The sequence below is a fragment of the Rana temporaria genome, chromosome 8 (genome assembly GCF_905171775.1).
Source record: "Rana temporaria chromosome 8, aRanTem1.1, whole genome shotgun sequence".
NCBI lineage: Eukaryota > Metazoa > Chordata > Amphibia > Anura > Ranidae > Rana > Rana temporaria.
This window is the reverse complement of record NC_053496.1, coordinates 163,343,845-163,359,401: the sequence shown is the minus strand read 5'-3', so window position 1 is coordinate 163,359,401 and position 15,557 is coordinate 163,343,845. Positions and strand designations below refer to the sequence as shown.

The 15,557-nt window shown below is 46.7% G+C and overlaps 1 protein-coding gene across 1 annotated transcript in view; it reads right to left on the bottom strand.

Annotated features, from left to right (window-relative positions):
- Positions 1-781: 781 nt before the first annotated feature.
- LOC120909323 (oocyte zinc finger protein XlCOF7.1-like) overlaps positions 782-15,557 on the bottom strand; it is a 34,981-nt gene continuing 20,205 nt past the window's right edge. Inside the window, exon 5 of the mRNA XM_040321068.1 lies at positions 782-3,126. Coding sequence (XP_040177002.1) covers positions 1,751-3,126 — 1,376 coding nt within the window. The 3' untranslated portion in view covers positions 782-1,750. The remainder of the gene's footprint in view (positions 3,127-15,557) is intronic.

Below are 15,557 nucleotides of genomic sequence, written 5' to 3'. Positions count from 1 at the left end.
GCTGAAACTGGTCCGCAGACCAGTTTCAGCAGACATGTTTGGCCGTGTGTTGGCCCGAGCGGACCATTTTGGGACGGATCGGACAGGTTTCCAGCGGACAACTGTTTCCCGGACTTGTTTTAAAACAGTCCGCTGGAAACCTGTCCGCCCGGACATGTACGGTCGTCTGTACAGACCTACCGTACATGTCCTGCCGCCCGCATCCCTCGCATGCGTCGAATGACTTCGACGCATGCGTGGAAGCATTTTTAAGGCGGCCCGCCCACGTCGCCGCGTCATTGTCGCGGCGACACCGCGTCATCGACGCGGCGACACCGCGGACACGCCCCGCGTAATGTTTACGCGCGGGCTTCTGTTCGATGGTGTGTATAGCCATCGAACAGAAGTCCCCGGGCAGTCCCCGGCCAGACATGTCCGATGGAAACGGTCTGCAGACCGTTTTCATCGGACATGTCCTGCCGTGAGTACAAGGCCTTAGGGTTACCAAACAGGAAACTGCTGGATAGCCTAGAACAGGGGTCTCCAAACTTTGCAAACAAAGGGCCACTTTATTTCCCTTTTAGACTTTACGAGGGCCGGATTGTGGCCAGCAGGGGAAGAAAATGTCACGGGCCCGGCATCAGTGAGAACAAATATGGCCTCAGGGTTGGTGGTCAATAGGAGTATTCCCCCTATTAGTAGGAGGAATAGTATCCCATCATTGGTATTGGTGGATGGTATAGTGCCCCATTGTTGGCATCAGTGGGAGGAATAGAGCCTTATATCAGTGGGAGGAATTTTGCCCCAAGGGCCTGATAAAGGCTAGCAAAGGGCCACATCTGGCCCTCGGGCCGCAGTTTGGAGACCCCTGGCCTAGAACAATAAGCAGTGAGATCTTGATAAAAGTGTAATGATTGAAAGAAAGAACTTTTAGGAGAAGAGGTCCATCACCTAGGGACACTAGCAAAAATATAGAGTTTCATGGAATCAGTGGGGTTATATAAGCATGCAAAAGGGGCGGCCCTAGCAAGTTTGTTGCCAGTGTCCAATCACCTGAAGCCTACTGTCCTGTACCATACAGTTAAGAATGCATCTTTTCTTATTTCTCACAATTTCTTCTCTATAAAACCGAGTAAACAAAAATATCAGTATCCAAATCTGCTACAAAATGAAAGCCCTATCTGTCCCAAAAGAAAATACATGATATGTTGGGCTAGACTACAAATAGAAGGTATAAGGTGCGGAGCGGAGACATCTCTGGAACAGAAACAACACAGACTCATTGGGATTAGGCAGCAAAAGGTTCCAGGACTTAAGTGGTTACGAGAACTGAACGCTTAGTTCTGGCCAATATATTTTACAGGCTTCTGTGGCCAAATCAGCCGGAGTCTAAACCTCTGGAACTCTTCTCTTCAGCAAAGGAGTTTCATTATTTTCCTGCATGTTGCAGGAGTGGGACCCCTTTGTAAATAAAACATGAATTTGATGAGCAGAGCTGGGAACTCGGCTACAGAGATTCCCATTATAAAGTTCCCAAGGGGCAGATACTGCTGGGTGATCCAACCTTTTCTATCAGGGAGGCATAAGACATGAGCCTTTAGTGCCAAAACCCCGCAAAAAAACAATAAATCAGAAAAAAAAGATGGGTGCTATTTGTTCATTTTATGTCAAACTGGATATCTGGCTCCCAGGATCTGCCCAGAACTGACTCAGTTAGGGTATGGACATGGAAGTTGTTTAAAAGGGTTCTTTGCCTGATATGCCTCAGTGTTCACGCTGATGCTTGGGACGCCGCAAAAGCCATACTTGCTCGAAACCTGGCTTGTGCTACTTCTCTAATATGGAGCCTTTCGTGTTTCAGAAGGCCGAGCTTTCGCGTGAAAGTCTTGCCGCAATCAGCGCAGGAGAAGGGCTTCACCCCCGAATGCGTACGTTGATGCCTAAGCAGGTTGGCCCGTCTTGTAAACCCCTCCCCGCACTCCGTACACTGAAACGGCTTGTCGCCCAGATGAACCAGCTCATGTGTCCGAAGGTCAGCTTTAGTTTTGAAGCAACGGCCACAGTCAAAGCATGTAAACACTTTACCATCTGCATGGATCTTCTGGTGGGTGCTAAAGGCCGAACGCTGGGAAAAACATTTGCCACAGTCAGGGCAAGTGAAAGGTTTCTCGCCAGTATGAAGCCTCATGTGCTCGATGAGGCCAAGGCTCCGTTTAAAATATTTATCGCATATGGAACACTGGAACTGCTTATCCTCTGTGTGGACAGTTTGGTGAGATACAAGGTTTCCTTTGCTTCTAAAGCCTTTACCACACTTCAAGCAAACAAAGGGTTTTTCCCCAGTATGGATTCTACGATGGATATCCAAGGCAGCCTGCTGGGAAAAGTATCGGCCGCACTCATCGCACATCAGAACTTTATCCCCTGGTGGAACTCTGGGAGGCTTCTCGGCTGATTCATCCCCGCTCGCGATTTTCTTGATGACCACTTTGCTGTTAATGGTGAAGGCTTCTGTTGCGTCCCGGTTGGAATTTTTAGGCAGGTACAAAAAGCCTTCCCGCAGGGCCTCCTTTGTCCACTTCTTTGGTTTCTGAGGACCGGTTGCAAGTATAGAACATTTGATGCATTTAATTTTCTTCGATTTCTTTGAACTCTCAGGTTTGGCTGCAAAACATTCGCCGCATACGCTGCAGGTCACCACTGCCAGTTTGTCGCCAATGACCGTGGTGCCATCGTCGGAGATAAAAACTGTTTGAAAGTTGTCTTCGTCATCAATATCACGTTCATCATTGTTGCTGTCAACCGATTTGGATTTCCTTCCTGTAGGCCATTTTTCAGATGTAACAGAATCCTCTTCTGCATCAAAGTCAGAAGCTTGGTCATCTTCATCTTCCTCTTCCTCATCTTCATCTTCCTCTTCTTCTTCTTCTTCCTCTTCTTCTTCTTCTTCCTCCTCCTCTTCCTCCTCCTCCTCGTCATCCTTTATAGAAATGGATACACATTCAAGTGGCTCGGTAGACGCATCGATAAGTTGAACTACTTGTAGTTTATCTTCAGATTTCACACGAGAGCTTTCTTTAATGACACTTTGATGTTTTGTGCTTTCGTCAGAAGCTTCATTTTCTCTTTCTTGACTTTCAACCTCATCTGTTCAAAATATAGCAAATTACATTGAGTTAAAACGGACCATGCCATTTGTACAAATCCTAACTTAACCTTTGTTACGCTGGCTGTGTATATAACAGTTGTACAGTTTCCTTCTATATTCACCTTTTTTCCCCGAGTCTGCACGACGTTTCCATCATCTAGGCAGATAGAAACAGTCAGTAACCATAACGAGGAAGGAGTTTTGTTTTTTTTCTCACCACGGGCCCCTAATTAACTGTGAATGTCCATATTTTGCTTCGGTTATACACATAGGGCTAGATTCAGATAGCCCGCCGTAACTTTGTGCGGGCGTAGCGTATCTCAGATACGCTACGCTGCTGTAACTTAGTGAGGCAGGTTCTGTATTCACAAAGAACCTGCACCCTAAGTTACGGCGGCGTAGCGCAAATGTGCCGGCGTAATCGCGCCTAATTCAAATTGTGAAGAGGTGGGCGTGTTTTATGTAAATAAAACATGACCCCACGTAAATGACGTTTCTAACGACACAGCGCACGCGCCGTCCGTGAACGTATCCCAGTGCGCATGCTCCTAATCACGTCGCAAATAGTCAATGCTTTAGACGTGAAGGTAATTTACGCAAAGCCCTATTCGCGAACGACTTACGCAAACGACGTAAAATTCGACGCTGTCCCGACGTCCATACTTAACATTGGCCCAGATTCAGTAAGATTTGCACTGAAATTACGGAGGCACAGGGCAACGATTTTGCCCTGCGCCCCCGCAAATTTGCGCCGATGCCCTCGATTCACGGAGCCCCGCAAATTTGCGCCGATGCCCTCGATTCACGGAGCCCGGCGTAAGCGCGCGCAATTTAAATGATCCCGCAGGGGGCGGGAATCATTTAAATTAGGCGCGTTCCCGCGCCGATCGTAAAGCGCATGCGCCGTCGGGAAACTTTCCCGACGTGCATTGTGTGGCAAATTGTTGCAAGGACGTCATTTGCTTCAAAGTGAATGTGAATGGCGTCCAGCAAATGACGTGAAATTCAAATTTCACGACGCGGGAACGGCGGGTATCCTTTATCCTTACGCTAAAGACGCCGTACGGAAACTCCGTACCTTGCATACGCAGGGCTCGCGCAACATTGTGAATCGGTGTTAGTATGCAATTTGCATACTATACACTGAGCACAATGGGAGGGCCCCCTAGCGGTCATCGCAAGAATGCAGCCTAAGATATGCGTGGCATAAGAGCCTTATGCCACACAGATTTTAGGCTGCAGTCGGCGTTACGATGTTCCTGAATCAGGAGCATTCGTAACGCCGGAGCAAGTCAGCAATTGCGCTGCGTAACTATGGTTACGCAGGCGCAATTGCTCTCTGAATCCGGGCCACTGGCTATGCCTCATATAGCAGGAGTAACTTTACGCCGGAAAAAGCCTTACGTAAACGACGTGAAAAAAATCCGCCTGGCGCACGTACGTTTCTGAATCGGCGTATCTAGCTCATTTGCATATTCTACGCGGAAATCAACGGAAGCGCCGCCTAGCGGCCAGCGTAAATATGCACCCTAAGATACGACGGCGTAGGAGACTTACGCTGGTCGTATCTTAGCAACATTTAAGCGTAGCTCAATTTGAGCATACGCTTAAAGATACGACGGCGCGGATTCGGACTTACGACGGCGTATCTACTGATACGCCCGTCGTAAGTCTTTCTGAATCTAGCCCATATTGGGGTTGATTTACCAAAACTGGAGAGTGCAAAATCTGGTGCAGCTGTGCATGGTAACCAATCAGCTTCTAACTTTAGCTGTTTGCCAAAACAAACAGAAGCTGATTGGTTTCTATGCAGAGTTGCACCAGTTTCCAGTTTAGTAAATCAACCGCCATCCTGTAGAGCTGTGTGTACAGCAAACTATTACAAAGCATTTGCGAAGCTTCAGAAAGCTCCAAGCTGATTTTCTAAAAGCTTTAAGGCACCCCTCAGCTCCACTTTGGGTAACTCAAAAAATATATTCATTATATCTCTCCAATACATGCACATTTGCCCATGTTTTGTCTCTTTAAAACACTGCGCATACACAAAAATACCCGATATGGAAAGAAATCCAGCATGCTAACTGCCTGACAAAGCTGCCTATGCTGGACTGAAATCCCAAGCAGTGCTGTTAGTCCTGCTCGAGTCCCCCCCCCCCCCCCCCATGTCCGCTCGGAGATTTCTGTCTGATGGTTGTACACACCATCAAACAGAAATCCCCTCGGACAGGATACGCGGTGACGTGACGCGCCGTGACGATGACGCAGCGACGTGCGCGGCCCTGGAAGGTCAATGCTTCCACGCATGCGTCAAATCACTTCGACGCATGGCGAGGGCTTTGGGCCGATCGGACATGTCCGGTGAGTCTGTACAGACGACCGAACATGTCCGACGGACAGGCTTCCAGCGGACATGTTTCTTAGCATGCTAAGAAACATTTGTCCGCTGGAAACTGTCCGATCCGCCGGACAATTGTCTGGTCGGCCGTACACACGACCGAACATGTCTGCTGAAACTGGTCCGTCGGACCAGTTTCAGCAGACATGTTCGGTTGTGTGTACGGGGCCTTAGTGCTGTTTGATCACCGCTGTTTGTTTTTTTGTTTGTACATTTTGAAAAACAAACATTTTTTACTTTCTGCTATAAAACATATCCAATAAAAAAATGTCTTTATGAATTTAGGCCAACATGTTATCTGCTTCATATTGTTTAAAAAAAAAAATACCAATAGGCGTGTATTGATTGGTTTACAACGTTGTAGCGTCTACAAACTATAGGAAATATACTGAAACTTGTTTTTTTTTTTTTTAATACTAGTAATGGCGGCGATCAGCGACTTATGTGATAGTATGGTAGGCAGTCTGACACTAACTGACACTAAGGTGACACGAATACAGTGATCAGTGCTAAAAATATGCACTGTCACTGTATTAAAGCGGAGCTCCACCCTAAAGTAGAACTTCCGCTCATCGGATCCCCCCCCCCCCCCCTCTGGTGCCACAATTGGCACCTTTCAGGGTTGCAGATACCTGTTTAAGACAGGTATTTGCACCCACTTACGGGCATAGACTCTGTGGGCAGTACGTCAGTCCCCCCCCCCCCCCCGTTGTGTTCTGGGAAACACACGATTCCTAGAACACATCGGGGAACAGTGAGGACGGAGCAGCGAGACTCGCGCATGCGCAGTAGGAAACCGGGCAGTTCACTTCCTGATTCCCTCACCGAGGATGGCGGTGGGGGCAGTCGAGAGACGAGCGATTGCTCTTCTTCTGCTGTCGACATCGCTGGACTCCAGGACAGGTAAGTGTCCATTTATTAAAAGTCAGCAGTTGCAGTATTTGTAGCTGCTGGCTTTTAATATATTTTTTTTTTTTTACGGCGGACCTCCGCTTTAATGACACTGGCTGGAAAGGGGTTAACTATGTGTAATGTGTGCTATTTTTACTAAGGAGTGCAATGGTTTCTCTGCAGGGAAACATAAACCTGTCTTCCTTCTCGTTGATCAGCAGGTGCCAGCGATCATCCATTGACTGGCACTCGCTGATCGGCTTGTGCTGTGTGCCGGCAGCTCGTGCTCGTCTCCCCTAACTGGAAGTGCCGGATCACGTACTAGATACATGATCACGTACTAGATACATGATTCAGCCCAGGAGAGCCACTTTGCCGCCGTATAACGGCGCTATGCGGTCGGCAAGAGGATATATAATTTTTTCTTGGTTTGCTGGCAGGATTTACTGAACTGACCGGATTTTGATTCATGTCCTGTATGTGTGGCTTTTGAGAAACCAGGAACTGCAGATGCACCTACAATAACAGTGGAACTAAACTCTCTCAATCGAGATGAACTATTTTTAGTCCTTATGCTGCTAGCATTAGTAAATACAATGCATCCGGAAAGTATTCACAGCGCTTGACTTTTTCCACATTTTATGTTACAGTCTTATTCCAAAATTGATTAAATTCATTATTTTCCTCAAAATTCTTCAATTAACCTCCCTGGCGGTATGATTCTTTCAGAAAAAACATGCTGAAAGCGGTACCATTATTTGCAAGGAAATTTGGCGTTTTATATTGTAGGTCTGTAATTTTTAGAAATAACTCACTTAAATCTGACCAAACAAGAATCTAATAGGCATCCCGGGTATGACATTTTTTTAAAAACAAAATTATAAATTATAATATAATAAATAACTATAAATAATTATAACAAATAATAATATAATTATAATAAAAATTATTCAATAATGTAATCAAATCAAAATCACTGAAATTTGCTCAGTTGCAGAATTGTCGCTGTCATTATTTTTTTTTTTGTATGACAAATTTCCCCACAAATCGCTATCGCTCAATTCTGCAAGTGATTATAATTTATTATCGCTGTTTTCTAGCTGATCTAAAACTAATTTTGACATAAAGGGACACTTTTGGTTGCTATGGACAATCTACAGTTTGCAGGGAGAAAAAAAGGTTTTTATTATATAAAATGACATGCAGGACACAGGACAGACCACTAGGGTCAAGGGGGGTGTGTATTTTTTACATACAGTACTGTAATCTATAAGATTACAGTATACTGTATGTAATGTGTTTGTTTACTTTTTTAAATTTGGCGCCGTTCTCCGTCCCCGTGCGTCATAACGTCGCAGGGAACGGAGATCGGCGGCACAGGAGGACGCTGTGTGAATCGAGCGAGGAGGTCCCGCTCGCTCACACAGCGCGGTGGCATCGCTGGATCCAGGGACAAGGTAAGTAAACACTCCCTGTACATCCAGCGAGGCAAGCCCGAGTCTGACTCGGGGTTACCGATCCTAGCCCAAAAATCTCACCCCGAGTCAGACTCGGGAACACCGCCCAGGAGGTTAATACCCCATAATGACAATGTGAAAGATGTTTGTTTGAAATCTTTGCAAATGCATAAAAATAAAAAATAAATCCCATGTACATAAGTATTTACAGCCTTTGCTCAATACTTTGTTGAAGCTCCTTTGCCCCCAAATTACAGCCTCAAGTCTTTTTGAAAAGTAAATGGAAAAAATTGCGCTCGTTCTAAATATAAAAATTAAATGAAAAGCTGCGATCAAAAAGTGTTATACCACACCAAACAAATACAAAAACAGGAAGCAGATCGCGCTAATATAAACGACCAGCTGTCTGCAATAACAGTATATCAAATTGAGTGACACCATATACAGTGAGCTGTGACATATAAGACTACATTTTGTGAAAAAATAAATATATGAATATAATGTCCTTAGTGAAAAACATGTAACTCTTTGAAGAAAAAATTAAAATTAAATGAAAAGTATTGGTAGATGGGTCTTGTAAGTGAGCCAAAAGTCCACCATGCAGAAGGTTCAAATGAAGATGTCCCCAGTGCAGAATATATGAAACATCCCAGGAAAGGTGATGAGAAGACACTTCCACCAAAGACAAACACTGCCTCTTACCGAATATTTTTGGTCTCAGTTTAAGGAGAGCAAAAACAGCATGTAAGGATGTAATTCAAACAGGTATTCCCACCGGTTTATCCAACTCAAAGCTGTCAGAATCGATCAGTCATCTCAGTCAGACAGGATATATGCAAATAGAAGAGGGACTCACAATAGTGTAAAATCCTCGCGATTTAATAAGGTAAAAAAGGGTATGCACTTACATCACAATAGATCAGACAAGGCATCCAACAAGTAAACAAGCCGGCCAGCTCTAAAAACGAACGCCCGTATCTTCCGGGTTCAAACGATATGCGTGGTCATGGGATGGTGGATCCCGTGACCACCTCCCCTTGTGACGAAACGTAGGGAGGCGACGTTCTGACGTCACCGCGCATATCGTTTGAACCCGGAAGAAACGGGCGTTCGTTTTTAGAGCTGGCCGGCTTGTTTACTTGTTGGATGCCTTGAGAGCAGAGAGGAAATTCTTTGCATACCAAAGTGCAGAGAGAAAATTATTTTAATGTCAAAGATCGTGAAACCCTGTGTCAAGAATCGCAACGGGAAAAAGATTGCGATAACGATTCTTGACGATTAATCGTGCAGCTCTACTCTGAAGCAGGTTTTCATTAAAGATGTCTCTGTACATTGCTGCATTCTTCTTTGCCTCGATCCTGACTAGTCTCCCAGTTCCTGTCTCTGAAAAACATCCCCACAGCATGATGCTGCCACCACCATGCTTCACTGTAAAGATGGTATTGGCCAGGTGATCTTTGTTTTATCAGACAAGACTGTCATGTGCCTTTTACTGAGGAGTGGCTTTCGCCTGGCCACTGCATCAATCAGGCCTGTAAAGTAGAGTGCTGCATAGATGGTTGTTCTTCTGGAAGGTTCTCTTCTCTCCATCAATCAGGCCTGTATAGTAGAGTGCTGCAGAGATGGTTGTTCTTCTGGAAGGTTCTCTTCTCTCCATCAATCAGGCCTGTATAGTAGAGTGCTGCAGAGATGGTTGTTCTTCTGGAAGGTTCTCTTCTCTCCATCAATCAGGCCTGTATAGTAGAGTGCTGCAGAGATGGTTGTTCTTCTGGATGGTTCTCTTCTCTCCACAGAGAAATGCTGGAGCTCTGTCAGAGTGACCATCGGGTTCTTGGTCACCTCCCTAAGGCCCTTCTCTCCGATCGCTCATTATGGCCGGACGGCCCACTATAGGAAGAGTCCTAGAGGTTCCAAACTTGTTCCATTTAGGGATGATGGAGTCCACTGTGCTCATTAGGACCTTCAATGCTGCAGAATTTATTTTGTACCCTTCTCCAGTTCTGTGCCTCGATACAATCCTGTCTCGGAGGTCAATAGACAATTCTTTGGACTTCATGGCTTGGTTTGTGCTCCGACATGCACTAACTGAGGGACCTTATATAAACAGGTGTGTGCCTTTCCAAATCATGTCCAATCAACTGAATTTACCACAGGGGGACTCCAATCAAGTTGTAGAAACATCTGAAGGATGATCAGTGGAAACAGGAAGCACCTTTCAGTATCATGGTAAAGGCTGTGAATACTAAGGCTCGATTCACATATGCATGTTGCTTTTGAGTGTTTTTTCAATGCTTTTTGCGGTGCTTGCTGCGTTTTTTGACGTGCGTTTTTACCGCAATTTGCGTCTTTTTTGCCAGTAATTTTTATTTTTTTACATTTCCTTTAACAACCAGCTATAAACAGGTTAATAAAATACGCAAAACGCAAATCGCGGCAAAATCGCGGCACTTGCGTTTTTGATGCAGGTCCGTTGAATTCTATTGCATGCAAAATGCTGCTTTTTGCAGGAAAAAAAGTCCCCGACCCTTTCCAAAAACGCAGAGGCACAAAAAAGCATTGATGTGAGCATGTTCCATAGGAAACATGTTAAAAAATTTCCCTGCATTTCTGCAAAATGCATAAAAAAAAGCATTAGTGTGAATGGAGCCTTATGTAGATGTGATTTTATTTTTTTTAATTTGCAAATATTTCAAAAAACTTCTTTCACGTCAATATGAGGTATTGTTTGTAGAATTTTGAGGAAAATAATGACTTTAATACATTTTGGAATAAGGCTGTAACAGAACAAAATGTGGAAAAAGTGAAGCGCTGTGAATGCTTTCCGGATGCACTGTAGATAGGAAGGTATTGTGATAGTCCCTGCCTCAGAAATAAAAGGTTTAAAAAAAAGACAAAGTTTGCATGTTTGCTGACTGTAATGCAAACAGTCGATCATTTTTTAGCATGAAAAAAAAACGTTGTTTTTAAAAAACGTCATTTAAAATGATCGTGTGTGGGCTGCTTCACATCGTTTTTCAGTTTCTAAAAAACGACAATTTTTTTTTTCGAACATGCTGCATTTTTTAACTTTGTTTTAAAAAATTATCTTTTTCGGAACAACCACTTGAAGCAATATCAGTACGTTTCTGACCAATACCGATTCTTCAAAAAAGTGAATATCGGCTGAACCGATAATCGGTCGCCCCCAGTTAAAACCCCTGTGTGGGCTTCCTGGATGGACTTTTTTTATTTTAATAAATGTGGGCTACCGGGCCCTTAAGTGACATGGACTTACTGCACAAACAACCCGCAATATCGCAGTATATTATATATACACAATTCTTCAGTTATATATCAGACAGGAGGCTTCGTATCTTATGCAATTCTCTCTTTACTAAAGCTCATAGCAGAAATACATAAAAAACTTTATGGTAATTTAAAAAATAAAAACTCAAAAGGACTACCAATCCCAGCAGTCCCTGGGCCAACGTGGCCCCTCCCAGGTCTCAGCCTATATATGGGACTGTCTGAGGTAACCACATCCTCTTTCTTTCTGCTCATCGCAGCATATCAGATAAGTATTAGATGATATATTTATTTATTTTACATACAGCTGGTATTTAAGTATTGGGCTGTGGGGAACCCCCCCCCCTGCCTGCCATTTCTCTCAGCTGTTCACTCCGTTAATCATTATTTCATTTATTCCATTTTTATGTCTTTCATGCGTTTTTCCTGCATATTGTTTGACAGGGCTCCCCCTGTGGTTTCACCCACACTCGCCGAGCGTACAGTACAGCCGCGCTCCCCTCACACGTCCGCGGCTCAGTTGTTTTCTCCCCGCCCGCCCCTCCGTTGTTTTCGCCTGTCAGCGATACTTCTTGTCAGTCGGCGCCATCTTCCCCCCTTCTCCTCTCACGTTCGCGCGCGGAGGGAGGGGCGGTACTCGGCGGCATCCAATCAGCGCTCTGGTAAGCGTAGTCTCGCGAGACTTCGCCCCAGAGCGCGGTAGAACGCGGGCTTTCTCCCTCACACCGCTGCCAGTGCAGATCGTCGGTGTATAGGTGAGGAAGCCTGCTGTGCTGCTCCCATCCGTTCCCCTTCTGTCACCGGAGATACTTGTTATCTCAAGCCCTTAACCCTATCATACCTCTATGCTTACAGCAGCCTGTAAGGATAGAAAAGGTTCTTAAAGAGAAAGTACTTTTGCACTTCAGTGTATATATATTAAGGTATATATATAAGTGCAGATATATACATATACAAGAGTGTTTTTTCCTTTATTGATTACTCATATATTAAGAGGTGATCAGTGTTTAAAACACATACGGGCTATATTACCCATGTCTGAAGACAATTATACTGCCCCCCTTGCAGGGGAGGCTTTCACCCTTGATACTACGCAGTTTATGACGGCTGCTCAGATCCAGGATCTGATTAACATTTCTGTCCAGACGGCTCTGGCCTCGGCCATCCCGTCCAAGGGACCACGCACCTCTAAGCCTGCTATGATTAATCCGCCTCAAAATGGCGAACCGCCAAATAAGAAAGGCAAGGTTTCTTTCAAACAGAAACATACTCTAGCAGCACCTGACTCCCCGACAGGGGAAGTAAACAATTTGTTCCAGGCAGTATCCTCCCCGGCCTGCCAACCTCAACATCCAACAGACCCTGACCGACCCCTGGGCCTCAGGGAGTTAGACACTAAGAGGCAACGGTCCTCGCGAAGGACTAAACCTGACTCCTACGTCGTTTCCTCGGACGAGGACTCACCAGGTGCTTCAGGGAAAAGCGAGTCTGATGACTACGGGTCTGATGAAGACAGACAGGATATTGAGGATACGGCATTTCACTCCAATGCCACCCCTGATACACAGGGAGAAGTTATTTTAGATGCACTGGGGGAACCATTTTTCCACCCAGATGCCATCGCTCACCCGCGATCTGGCGATTGGTCCCCACTGCCTCACGTATCTCAATACGTAGAACATTGGGCCAGGAAATCCCTGGACAGACCTGCCCGCAACAAACTACGGGCCGAATGCCCTAGACCCGCCATCCCCAACAAGGTGGTGGCCACACCAGAGGTGGACCCCATGTTGGCAAAATATCTAGCAAAATCGGGGAAACTCCCCAAAAAGGGGATTGAGCGGTCCTTTAAATCTATCCAGGAACGCATCCTTGATTTAATGGGGCCCCTGACTAAAATTCTGAACTTATCAGAACAAGCAGCCGCTTCTGACCAACCAGTAGACCTAATGCAACTCCGCGGCTGGGCCCAGAGGGCTATTTGCCTAGCAGGTACGGCTAACACCTCCTGCTCAGTCGAGAGACGCCGTTCCATATTAATGCGGCTAGACCCCCAGCTATCCCACCTGGCAGAAACCGAACCCGGCCCTTCAGCGGGCGGTATGCTCTTTGGGGATAACCTCCTCAAAGACATCAATAAATTCGTGGGATTATTTTCGGGACTTGATAAGGCCCAGACATCACTGAGGAAGTCAGGAGCCGTGAGAGTTTTTAACAGGGCCGGCAGAAGTAGAGGCCGATCTGCCGGCCGCGGTTCCACCTACAGGCCACAAAACAGAAACCCCCAATACCAGTATCAGCAGGCTCCTCCCACCTACCCCGTTCCAGTGGCGCAGCCAGCACAGTTTTTTCCACCCAGAGGCAGACCATGGCGCGGACGCGGCGGACGTGGTTACACCCGATCCCGGCCTCCATTCGGTGAGTATTCCATACACTCCACAACCACACATACCAGTGGGGGGACGCCTGAAGTATTTTATCCACGCCTGGTCTGCGATTACGGCAGACCCGTGGATATTGCAGACGGTCGAGGGTTTCCAAGTAGAACTTCTATCTTCACCAATGTTAAATGTGGTCCCTCATCCTATCAATTTCACGCGCCACAGCGTTGCTCTCATCGAGAGCGAAATTCAGGACCTCTGGTCCAAACAAGCAATTTTAAAAGTAGAAAATTGTTCCCCGGGATTCATAAGCAATCTTTTCCTTGTCAAGAAAAAAGGGGGCGGGTTCCGTCCCGTAATAAACCTAAGAAATCTGAACCAACATGTCTGCTACAGACACTTCAAGATGGAGGGCATTCACTGCCTCCGAGACCTCCTACAAACGGGAGACTGGCTAGGGAAAATAGACCTGAAGGACGCCTATCTCACTGTCCCTATTCACACGGAGTCACAACACCTACTCCGATTCCGTTGGAAGGCTCAGATGTGGCAGTTTACCTGCCTACCGTTCGGGCTATCGTCAGCACCATGGTGTTTCACGAAGTTGATGAAACCAGTGGTAGCATCGCTACGAAGCAGAGGGGTACGCCTAATTATCTACCTGGACGATATCCTTATCATGGCCCACTCAAAGGCCCTAGTTTCCCTTCACATGTCCTGGACGGTCTCTCTCCTACAAACACTGGGTTTCCTAATCAACCGCGAAAAGTCGGTCCTAAATCCGGCCCAGGGGATGGAATTCTTGGGTTTCCTAGTGGACACCAAACAAGCGGTCCTCCGCCTCCCAAAAACAAAATTGGCCCTAATTCGAAAGGAAATCAGGGCAGTGCTCCGCAAAGGCTCCTTGTCCTTACGGGTTCTGGCCCGCTTAATGGGGCTCTTAGCTGCATCCATCCAGGCCATCTTCCCGGCCCCACTTCATTACAGGGCCCTTCAGAGACTCAAAATTTTACATATTCGCCAGGGCCTCAGGTATGCGGACGAGATCCCCCTCTGTCCGGAGGCAATAGAAGAATTGCAGTGGTGGCTCCGCCACGCGGTCGAGTGGAACGGCAAGACCATTTTCAATTCCGGGCCCGACATCATCATAGAGTCGGACGCGAGTCGCCACGGCTGGGGCGCTCGCTGCGGGACAGATTCCACAGGGGGGACTTGGTCTACCTCCGAGTCGGAATTGCACATCAATGCCTTGGAACTGTTGGCGGCATTTTTTGCCGTCAAGAGCTTCATCCCACAAGCTTCCAATTGCTGTGTACTGTTCCGCATGGACAATGTGGCCGCGGTTCAGTACGTCAACCGCTTGGGAGGCACCAGATCCAGAATCCTTGCAGATCTGGCGAAGGAGTTCTGGCATTTTTGCTTGGCCCGCAACATTGTCCCTATCGCGGAATATATTCCAGGAATCTCCAACACGGTAGCCGACTGGTACTCACGCCACCTTACCGACTCCAGCGACTGGCAGCTGGATCGCCCGGTATTCCGCCTTCTGGAACGTCTTTGGGGCCCGTTGAACATGGACTTGTTCGCTTCTCGCCTCAACCACCAGCTGCCCCACTTCTTCAGCTGGAGGCCCGATCCAGAAGCATCCGCGGTGGACGCGTTCCGTCACATTTGGCCAGAAGGAACTCACTATGCGTTCCCCCCATTCCAGATGATACCCAGAGTTCTCCTTCACGCCTCGAACCAACATGCAACAATTGTGCTGATAACACCCTGGTGGCCGACACAACCCTGGTTCCCCCTCCTCTTGGGGATGGTCGTGGACTACCCCAGACTGATTCCCCTGTTCCCAATGCTGTTGACCAACCCGTCCGGGGAACCCCATCCACTAATCATGGAGGGCAACCTCCACCTCCTAGCGTGGCTGATTTCAGGATCTCAGAATCGGATTTCAACCTTTCAGGATCAGCTAGGGATCTCCTCGCTGTGGCCTGGGCCCCCGGGACCAGATCAACCTACCG